This window comes from Procambarus clarkii, chromosome 68, assembly GCF_040958095.1.
Source record: "Procambarus clarkii isolate CNS0578487 chromosome 68, FALCON_Pclarkii_2.0, whole genome shotgun sequence".
Taxonomy (NCBI): domain Eukaryota; kingdom Metazoa; phylum Arthropoda; class Malacostraca; order Decapoda; family Cambaridae; genus Procambarus; species Procambarus clarkii.
Genome location: NC_091217.1, coordinates 2,538,379 through 2,550,336, shown reverse-complemented (window position 1 = coordinate 2,550,336; position 11,958 = coordinate 2,538,379). Strand labels below are relative to the sequence as shown.

Genomic DNA, 11,958 nt, shown 5'->3' with positions numbered 1-11,958 from the left:
ACCGCCCACGTCCAGGGGCGCGCCTCCGGCTCAGGTTCAATATCATCAGTGCGCCCGCCGAGTCCAGCCTGGCCAGGTGGAGTGGATCAGTTTAAATGGTTCATGTATTCCGTAAATTATCCTAATGGGTTAATGTGCTTGGAGTTCAATGAATCGTTGACGCGGACCAACTTAGTTTAAAGTCCGGTTAATTTTGGCGGGACGGGAATGGGACCTCGGTGTGCGGTTGGTGTGAGGGCATGGTGCTGCAGCCAGCGTACGTGAGTGTATACCCACCTAGTGGTGTTGGCGCCTCTCAACTGTCAACCCGTGTACAGATTCCTGAACCTATTGGGCGCTATCATATATACATTTCAAACTGTGTATGGAGTCTCCCTGCACCACACACACATGGAGTGTGAGAGTGTGTGTGTGTGTGTGTGTGTGTGTGTGTGTGTGTGTGTGTGTGTGTGTGTGTGTGTGTGTGTGTGTGTGTGTGTGTGTGTGTGTGTACTCACCTAATTGTGCTTGCGGGGGTTGAGCTCTGGCTCTTTGGTCCCGCCTCTCAACCGTCAATCAACTGGTGTACAGATTCCTGAGCCTATTGGGCTCTATCATATCTACATTTGAAGCTGTGTATGGAGTCAGCCTCCACTACATCACTTCCTAATGCATTCCATTCCATTGTGTGTGTGTGTGTGTGTGTGTGTGTGTGTGTGTGTGTGTGTGTGTGTATGTGTGTGTGTGTTTCCGCCACACATAATGAAATACTCTTACTGCTCGTGCATTGTGTTATTGCAATAACAGTATCTAATACACATGGTGTTCCACCTGGCAACCTTACGTGCTGGATGAGATGGTGCAGTCAGTGGTGGATGAGGAGGAAGGATGAGGGAGGGGGGGCGCCGGGCCGGTGTACCGTTCCCATCATCATAAGGGGGGGTAGAAATAGCCTAAGCTACTCTATCCCTTTGAGATGTATTTTTTCTTGTCTCAATAAACATACTTGAACTTGAACTTGAACCCATCATCATCTGAATGACAGACTGGCTTTCTGTACACCCTTCGCTCCAATACTTGAACCTTAAAACCAGACTGTTAATTTAACATGCCTCTGGCTTAGGGTTGTGTGTTCCGTGCATTGGGTTGTGTTGTGCTCTTAAGCGTGCGCTGGCTTGACGTATTATAGTTACCTTTGGTAGCTCAGTGTTGCGTGAACACCTGCTAGTCAACAGCTTTATTTACCTAGTTGTGCTTTCGATGGTTGAACTTCGGTTTGGTGGTCCCGCCTCTCGACCATCAACCAACTGGTGGACATGTTCCTGAGCCTGCTGGGCTCTATCAAATCTACATTTAAAGCTGTGTGTAGTCTGTCTCCATCACGTCCCTTCCTAGTACATTGCATTTGTTAATTATTCTGACACTTGAGAAAATTTTGCCTAATGTCTCTGTGGCTCATTTAGGCACTAAGTTTCCACCTGCGTCCCTTTGTCCATGTACCACCCTTTCTAAATGTTGTCTATCTATTTCTGTCAATTTCTCAGAATTTTCATGCATACTAATCATGTCTCCTGTAACTATTCTGTCTTCCAGTAACTATTCTTCGTAACTCATACCTGTCAGCTCTCGAAATAGCCTGGTAACAATGCGTTCTGCACATTAACACACTGCAACTCCCTGACCCCATAGAGGATTCGAACCCCGCCCACAAGGAGTCTCCTCACCTATAGCACCAGTACCATGATTGGTGTAGTGATCATGGTGGCAGGACGAACACGGCGTGTTCCTCGGCTGACACTAACCATTCTCAATGACATTTAAATATTAAGAAAATTCAAAGCAAAGATGTGCGTGTGAGTGAAGAAGAGGTAAACCAGTCTCATTTAATACGTCCTCTTAACCTGTGTAAGGGTGAAGTTGATGTAGCACCGGTGTAGATTTTGACAGGACTTTACTCCATCTGACTTGTCGAGAACATGCCCTGGCAGTGCGTTAAATGTCTGAGCGAAGATACTCAAACAAGCGTGGGTAAACGGAGAAGGTATTTTACTCACTGTTAGTACAGCCATTAAAAAGTCAACATTCACACAACTGTGAGAGTAAACCATAGTATATACTTTACACGAGCCATGTACAAATATGTGTCACATGAAAGGTTAGTGGAGATGATTGTGTGTGTGTCAGTATGTGTGTCGTGAAGATGACAGTGCGTGTGTCAGTATGTGTGTCGTGAAGATGACTGCGTGTGTGTGTCAGTGTGTCAGTGTGTGTCTTGGGGATGACTGTATGTGTGTGTCAGTGTGTCGTGGAGATGACAGAGGTGTGCGAGACAGAAGAGAGTGAGACAAGGGCAGGAGACCAACCCAAGATACCGCAAGCAACCCCAGGTCCCTCATGCATCAGCGGCCCGTCCCCTGGGACTGTAAGCAGTAGGCCGTGTGTGGCTGTGTGTGAGCGAGCCTGTGAGATCCTCGACCCGATGAACTGTGCTGGTGCCACCAAGACTAAACTCAAGCACAGCATCTGGGACCTGACTGTGCCACACAACACACAGGTGAACAATACACCACACATACTCATCAGCAAAATTCCTCTAACAACAGTAAAACATGCATCAAATTCAACAGAGGAACTTATAACTGGCAAGCCGTAAATGTCAAGAGCTCAGTCAGGTCCAGATGGCTTGTTCCTGCAGACAACACAAATGACCACACTTCGTCTTACACATGATTCTGGATTTTGGCGAAGAGTGCATTCTCCTCTCCACCACTATACACGTCACCATCATCACCACCACCCATACCGCCACCACCATTACCATCGCAGCCAGGGCCATGACGGCAACAGTAGCAGCAGTAGCAGCAGTAGCAGCAGCAGCAGTAGTAGTAGTTGCAACAGCGTATGAAGGCGCACAGATCACACGTCCCGAGGTAAACATGAAAAGTTAGTATAGAAAAGTGACCACTTGTGGACCAGCGTCACTAAGAGTCCTCACTCTTGACTACATTAGTTGAGGATACTAGTAGAACCTGTTAGTATATACCAGGTGAAGGACCCCCACCAGGGCTTGTACAACACTAAAATACACTAATGGTTGCGGTTAGTCTAATGTTATAAGAAAGTCAATTACATAAACATAACAGAGATCATCTTAAATGGCAATGTTAGAAAAATATTTCAGAAGTTATAAGTGCAAAATTAAAAAAAATGAAAGAAAGTCTACAAAAATTATACAATAAAGATTAATTAAACCTCCAAAATGGTGTGAAAATGGTGGCCTGATTTGTTCTTGAATACAATCAGTAAATGTTAACTCGTCAACTGGTGGTGTTGATCCATCCACCCTACCGCCCCCCCCCACCATCTACTGCCTCCACCTTCAGCTTCCTGCCTCACCTATGCGTCCTACCGTCAAGTTTGTCTTTCCACCTGCTGGCCACCACCTGCTGGCCACCACCTGCTGGCCACCACCTGCTGGCCACCACCTGCTGGCCACTACCTGCTGGCCACTACCTGCTGGCCACCACCTGCTGGCCACCACCTGCTGGCCACCACCTGCTGGCCACCACCTGCTGGCCACCACCTGCTGCGTCTTATACAAGGGACGCAAGACTCACCTGACGGAGGCCAGTTTGGTGTGTTCCTTGTTCTTGAGCGAGGCGGTGATGTTGGTGTGTCGACACATGATGAACAGCGACATACTCAGGAACACGGAGTTGGCCTGTGGAACACAAAAAGTAAACAGAGTTAATGGGAAAAGTTTTAAAAGAGAGTCGAGTGTCCAGCCACATTACACAAGAGCTCCAAGTTATGTTTCTAGTAAAGCCTCTACTACCTCCTCCCCTCTAGTTCACTTCACTTATTTTTTGGTTACATGTTTCTTGACATTCCTATTGTATCTGTAGTATCCGTCTATGACCACTCGTACTGTTGTTCCACATGCAAAACATTTCTTCCTTATATAGTCAACGATCCTTGGGATTTTACATGTCGCGGTCATGCATCTTCTTCCTCGGCTTTGAATCTACTGCTGGATGATCCAGCTTCCTCAGTTTGTTCCCGTATTTCAGTCATCTGTGGGTCCCAAGCCGGGACCATACACCATTGTTGACCCACAGTGTACATGTCTTGTTCAAATGTCTAAACACGGCTCTGATGTTCGCCAGGTTTGTCTCTCCCGGTCTATATCTATAAGGGAGCCGGTCGGCCAAGCGGACAGCACACTGGACTTGTGATCCTGTGGTTCCGGGTTCGATCCCGGACGCCGGCGAGAAACAATGGGCAGAGTTTCTTCATCTCAAAATCATCTCAGAATAACCTGGAAGATCCCGTTGGTGTTATTTTACTGATATAGGGCTCTGAAGATAGTCATGGCTATATGTATATTCATATATATATTTTATTTTTACTTTATTAATTCAAGGAGCTGTCAACCCGATCTCGTGAGCGATGTGGGCCGGGTTCGAGGTCTGGGCAAGAAACGACGCTCGGGGCTCCAATACTTAAACGAGTTCACCCAGTAGTAATTGGGACCTGGGTTGTAAACCAATTGACCGATCGTGTTCTAGGGGAAAACTAGTAAGGCAAGGCTTCATGGGAGTTTGAGCGAATGGAAAAGCTCTGAACCTGGTAACGAGTTAGAGGAACTCTGCTCGTGTACCCACTAGTGTAGAGGGGGAGAGGGTGGGGTGGGGAGCTATTGTCTGGGGCATGAGCACAGTTGGTTGTAAACACACCATTGTCATCGGAACTTTGGAGCAATATTTCGTGGAACTCTCTCTCACCCAGCCTGAGTTCCACAGTAAGACGTGGAACAGCTCGACGTGGAACCCTCACCCAGATCGTGGTCAATGACTACAGTCTCCCACCACTCTGAGCCGAGAGCGCCATTAACAGTGCACTAGGACTTGAAAAAGCTTTTGCTATAGTCAACCTACCTTGGGGATTTATTTCATCAAGATAAAGTTAAGCCATTACGACTATATAGCACACGGAAGGGATTTGGGATGGGACGGAGGGAAGGAATGGTGCCAACCACTTGGACGGTCAAGGATTGAACGCCGACCTGCATGAAACGAGACCGTCGTGCTACCGTCCAGCCCAAGTGGTTAAAAAGGAACGTAAGTAAATGCTCGTATCCTGTACGGGTGGTCAACAAATATGAAACGCACTGGTTGTGGCAGCCACCTGCATCAATAACTTTAAGGCCAGACTTGACAAAAGACTTGGAACGTCAGAATGGTTCCGTTATAACTCAACAGGTACAACAAGGGCAGTAGACGGGGCATGCCAGACTTCACAGTAGCCACTGATAAGACGGGGCATGCCAGACTTCACAGTAGCCACTGATAAGACGGGGCATGCCAGACTTCACAGTAGCCACTGATAAGACGGGGCATGCCAGACTTCACAGTAGCCACTGATAAGATAAGCGAACAATCGCTCACGCAAAACCGCAAAATATTTGTAAATTCGCACAACCGCACTATCTTTTTTATCGCAGACGAAAAACAAAACAAAAAAATTCTAAAAAAAACTTGTGCAGACAGGACAGTGAGCCAGACACATTAATCTATCAGGAGAAGCCTTCAACTATGCGATCAATCAACGTCCCCCCCCCCCACCCACCCCAAAACCACTCATGCACCCATCACAGAATGATTTACATAAGAGTTATCGCAAACACATAATTATCCAGAGACAATACTTCACACAAGCCTTGCCCCGCCCATCTCCCTCCCACCTCCGTTGCCCTTTCCTTCCCACCACCTCTGCCCTCTCCCTCCCACCACTGCCCTCTCCCTCCCACCACAGCCCTCTTCCTTCCCACCACCTCTGCCCTCTCCCTCCCACCACTGCCCTCTCCCTCCCACCACAGCCCTCTTCCTCTCACTACTAAATGTAATAGAAAAACCCAGTTACAGTGGAATGGGAAACGAGAGCTAAATCCCTAATACTAAGGGACTTTGACCACAGAAATAAAACTGGATAAACAAGGAGCGAGCCCTCACAGGGGTGACGAGACATGGAGAGCAAAACTGGTCGACATGCCAGACAAACACTTCTTAAAGCACCATATTATATTTATTAGTATTAACAGCTTTATTGACAAAAATTAATTACTATTTTGCCTAATCTGAGGAATTTAATTAGGTCTTATTAGAGTGAGGATAATGCTGGTATTCATTGTCACGCAGGACAGAGGGTCATACACAAGACAATAGGTCTAAACTGTAGGCTGAAGCACATATTATATATATATATATATATATATATATATATATATATATATATATATATATATATATATATATATATATATAACTGAAAACTCACACCCCAGAAGTGACTCGAACCCATACTCCCACAACTGGTATGTACAGGGACGCCTTAATCCGCTTGACCATCACGACCGGACATAAGGAAGTGATAGCCGAGGCTATTTGAACCACTTCCCCGCCGGCACTCGGATGGTAATCTTGGGCATAGCATTTTATCAAATCACCTCATTCTTTGGGGCACACGTGAGGAACACAAATGCAAACAAGCCTGAATGGTCCCCAGGACTATATACAACTGAAAACTCACACCCCAGAAGTGACTCGAACCCATACTCCCACAACTGGTATGTACAGGGACGCCTTAATCCGCTTGACCATCACGACCGGACATAAGGAAGTGATAGCCGAGGCTATTTGAACCACTTCCCCGCCGGCACTCGGATGGTAATCTTGGGCATAGCATTTTATCAAATCACCTCATTCTTTGGGGCACACGTGAGGAACACAAATGCAAACAAGCCTGAATGGTCCCCAGGACTATATACAACTGAAAACTCACACCCCAGAAGTGACTCGAACCCATACTCCCACAACTGGTATGTACAGGGACGCCTTAATCCGCTTGACCATCACGACCGGACATAAGGAAGTGATAGCCGAGGCTATTTGAACCACTTCCCCGCCGGCACTCGGATGGTAATCTTGGGCATAGCATTTTATCAAATCACCTCATTCTTTGGGGCACACGTGAGGAACACAAATGCAAACAAGCCTGAATGGTCCCCAGGACTATATACAACTGAAAACTCACACCCCAGAAGTGACTCGAACCCATACTCCCACAACTGGTATGTACAGGGACGCCTTAATCCGCTTGACCATCACGACCGGACATAAGGAAGTGATAGCCGAGGCTATTTGAACCACTTCCCCGCCGGCACTCGGATGGTAATCTTGGGCATAGCATTTTATCAAATCACCTCATTCTTTGGGGCACACGTGAGGAACACAAATGCAAACAAGCCTGAATGGTCCCCAGGACTATATACAACTGAAAACTCACACCCCAGAAGTGACTCGAACCCATACTCCCACAACTGGTATGTACAGGGACGCCTTAATCCGCTTGACCATCACGACCGGACATAAGGAAGTGATAGCCGAGGCTATTTGAACCACTTCCCCGCCGGCACTCGGATGGTAATCTTGGGCATAGCATTTTATCAAATCACCTCATTCTTTGGGGCACACGTGAGGAACACAAATGCAAACAAGCCTGAATGGTCCCCAGGACTATATACAACTGAAAACTCACACCCCAGAAGTGACTCGAACCCATACTCCCACAACTGGTATGTACAGGGACGCCTTAATCCGCTTGACCATCACGACCGGACATAAGGAAGTGATAGCCGAGGCTATTTGAACCACTTCCCCGCCGGCACTCGGATGGTAATCTTGGGCATAGCATTTTATCAAATCACCTCATTCTTTGGGGCACACGTGAGGAACACAAATGCAAACAAGCCTGAATGGTCCCCAGGACTATATACAACTGAAAACTCACACCCCAGAAGTGACTCGAACCCATACTCCCACAACTGGTATGTACAGGGACGCCTTAATCCGCTTGACCATCACGACCTGTACATACCAGTTGTGGGAGTATGGGTTCGAGTCACTTCTGGGGTGTGAGTTTTCAGTTGTATATAGTCCTGGGGACCATTCAGGCTTGTTTGCATTTGTGTTCCTCACGTGTGCCCCAAAGAATGAGGTGATTTGATAAAATGCTATGCCCAAGATTACCATCCGAGTGCCGGCGGGGAAGTGGTTCAAATAGCCTCGGCTATCACTTCCTTATGTCCGGTCGTGATGGTCAAGCGGATTAAGGCGTCCCTGTACATACCAGTTGTGGGAGTATGGGTTCGAGTCACTTCTGGGGTGTGAGTTTTCAGTTGTATATAGTCCTGGGGACCATTCAGGCTTGTTTGCATTTGTGTTCCTCACGTGTGCCCCAAAGAATGAGGTGATTTGATAAAATGCTATGCCCAAGATTACCATCCGAGTGCCGGCGGGGAAGTGGTTCAAATAGCCTCGGCTATCACTTCCTTATGTCCGGTCGTGATGGTCAAGCGGATTAAGGCGTCCCTGTACATACCAGTTGTGGGAGTATGGGTTCGAGTCACTTCTGGGGTGTGAGTTTTCAGTTGTATATAGTCCTGGGGACCATTCAGGCTTGTTTGCATTTGTGTTCCTCACGTGTGCCCCAAAGAATGAGGTGATTTGATAAAATGCTATGCCCAAGATTACCATCCGAGTGCCGGCGGGGAAGTGGTTCAAATAGCCTCGGCTATCACTTCCTTATGTCCGGTCGTGATGGTCAAGCGGATTAAGGCGTCCCTGTACATACCAGTTGTGGGAGTATGGGTTCGAGTCACTTCTGGGGTGTGAGTTTTCAGTTGTATATAGTCCTGGGGACCATTCAGGCTTGTTTGCATTTGTGTTCCTCACGTGTGCCCCAAAGAATGAGGTGATTTGATAAAATGCTATGCCCAAGATTACCATCCGAGTGCCGGCGGGGAAGTGGTTCAAATAGCCTCGGCTATCACTTCCTTATGTCCGGTCGTGATGGTCAAGCGGATTAAGGCGTCCCTGTACATACCAGTTGTGGGAGTATGGGTTCGAGTCACTTCTGGGGTGTGAGTTTTCAGTTGTATATAGTCCTGGGGACCATTCAGGCTTGTTTGCATTTGTGTTCCTCACGTGTGCCCCAAAGAATGAGGTGATTTGATAAAATGCTATGCCCAAGATTACCATCCGAGTGCCGGCGGGGTAGTGGTTCAAATAGCCTCGGCTATCACTTCCTTATGTCCGGTCGTGATGGTCAAGCGGATTAAGGCGTCCCTGTACATACCAGTTGTGGGAGTATGGGTTCGAGTCACTTCTGGGGTGTGAGTTTTCAGTTGTATATAGTCCTGGGGACCATTCAGGCTTGTTTGCATTTGTGTTCCTCACGTGTGCCCCAAAGAATGAGGTGATTTGATAAAATGCTATGCCCAAGATTACCATCCGAGTGCCGGCGGGGAAGTGGTTCAAATAGCCTCGGCTATCACTTCCTTATGTCCGGTCGTGATGGTCAAGCGGATTAAGGCGTCCCTGTACATACCAGTTGTGGGAGTATGGGTTCGAGTCACTTCTGGGGTGTGAGTTTTCAGTTGTATATAGTCCTGGGGACCATTCAGGCTTGTTTGCATTTGTGTTCCTCACGTGTGCCCCAAAGAATGAGGTGATTTGATAAAATGCTATGCCCAAGATTACCATCCGAGTGCCGGCGGGGAAGTGGTTCAAATAGCCTCGGCTATCACTTCCTTATGTCCGGTCGTGATGGTCAAGCGGATTAAGGCGTCCCTGTACATACCAGTTGTGGGAGTATGGGTTCGAGTCACTTCTGGGGTGTGAGTTTTCAGTTGTATATAGTCCTGGGGACCATTCAGGCTTGTTTGCATTTGTGTTCCTCACGTGTGCCCCAAAGAATGAGGTGATTTGATAAAATGCTATGCCCAAGATTACCATCCGAGTGCCGGCGGGGAAGTGGTTCAAATAGCCTCGGCTATCACTTCCTTATGTCCGGTCGTGATGGTCAAGCGGATTAAGGCGTCCCTGTACATACCAGTTGTGGGAGTATGGGTTCGAGTCACTTCTGGGGTGTGAGTTTTCAGTTGTATATAGTCCTGGGGACCATTCAGGCTTGTTTGCATATATATATATATATATATATATATATATATATATATATATATATATATATATATATATATATATATCATCGTTACAATCAACTACATTAGACTGTATACACGTTTCAATGTACGAATGTGTAAATTCAACTTTCTATTGTGCACTGCCACACAAGGGCAGGGATGGTTCATAAGTGATGCAGCTTAAAAATAATATAAATAAAATTGTTCTTCATTCTTTAAAATGAACAAGCAAATTTTTGATAAATTGTTAGGATGTCGTCCAGTACACCAAATTCATTTAAATAGATACACAGTTGGTGGTAATAGACCAGGAGGTCTAAAATATTTCACGGTTTCGCATTGAACAATATAGTGTTCTAGTGAATGTCTTAAAGGTTTGTCACAGAGTTTACAATCTGAATATTCTGGTAGTGGCTTAGGCTCACTACCTCACCATATTACAGAACCAACTAAGAGGAGAGGATCTACCAGCATTACTGGATCTGCCATTTTGCAAAAATGAGGCAGATGTTGAAAACAGAGTATGAGATGACTTTAGGAGTTAGTGACCACTGCATTGTCATGCTTGGATACATGGTAGTGATAAAGGGGTTGGTTACAGAAAGAAACCTGTTGAAGAAGAGTGGTTACAGACGTGGAGGACTAACAAGATGAGGGACTCTGCCTGAAATCCAACGGGAGAGAGAAATGGAAGGGAAAGAGCAAATGAGACAAAGGAATTTTTTTGTTGGTGAATGTGCTGATGCAATGAAGCAGCTTATACCCCTTAAGGAGGAGGTGGACGAGAACAATAAGTAAACCCTTGGTTCAATAGGCAATGCTGGGGAGCTAAAAGGAAAAAAAACTGAAAAAAGTACAGAGAACTAAGAATAAAGGCCAATAAAGGGAAACACAAACGAGTACACCCGAATTAGGAGAGAAATTGAATAACAATTTGAAAATGACTTTGCTATTAAAGCTTAGGAGCAGCCAAAGCAGTTCGATAGCCATATAAGGAGGAAAAACACCATGTACTCAGATTAGGGAGACAATAGGGGGATTATCACTATAAATAATAATGAGGTATGTCAGGAGTTCAACAAAAGATTTCAGGAAGTCTTTACAATAGAACCAGTGTAGAGACCAAGATTGAGAGACAAAAGGCTGGAAAAAACAATGGATGACAATGCACTTACTGCACAGATAAAAAGGAGGCTACAGAAGTACTTTGTCACCCCATTATCTAATTTTTTAAATAAAATGCCTGAAAAAAATAAATCTCTCAGAAATTTTGAAAAAGGCAAACGTAGTCCCAATATTTAAAAATGGGATAGAATGGAGACTCTACATTACAGACAAGTATTGACATGTAAAGTGCTGGAGAAAGTAATCAGGTGGAGAATGGTGGGGCATCTACAGAGGCCCGACTATGTGATCAATAGGTCAGCTTGAATTTAGAAAAAGGCAAAGTCGTGCCTGACAAACTTGATTGAATTTTATGACAAGGTTACTAAAAATAAGACGGGGGAGGGGGGGGGGGAAGGAAGGTTGGGTAGACTGTATTTTCTAAGACTGTCAAGAAACATGTGGCATTGTCCCTCATGAAAGACTGGTGTACAAGAGGGAGAGCCAGGCTGGGGTAACTGGGAAAGACCGTCATGCAGCGAGTTGTTGCACGTTGAACAGCCTGGTTGACCAGTCCACCAACCAGGAGGCCTGGTCAGAGACCGGGCCGCGGGGACAATGATCCTCGGAATCATCGAAAGGTAACCCTGTACGGGAAGTCAACAAGTGGAATGCACTGCAAGAAGAAGTTGTGGAAGCCACCTCCATCCACAACATTAAGGCCAGATTAAATAAAGAATTCGAATGTTAAAATAGTTAGGTTGTAATGCAACAACAACAATGCAGGCGGCATAAAGCGCTAGGACCTCATTCCCCCGTAACTACTTGTGTAA

At 46.1% G+C, this 11,958-nt stretch overlaps 1 protein-coding gene across 1 annotated transcript in view; it reads right to left on the bottom strand.

Annotated features, from left to right (window-relative positions):
• Positions 1 to 11,958, bottom strand: part of LOC123774651 (latrophilin Cirl) — a gene marked incomplete in the record, with an annotated part of 777,474 nt that overhangs the window by 19,040 nt on the left and 746,476 nt on the right. The window contains 1 exon segment of the mRNA XM_069310742.1: positions 3,597 to 3,700. Coding sequence (XP_069166843.1) covers positions 3,597 to 3,700 — 104 coding nt within the window.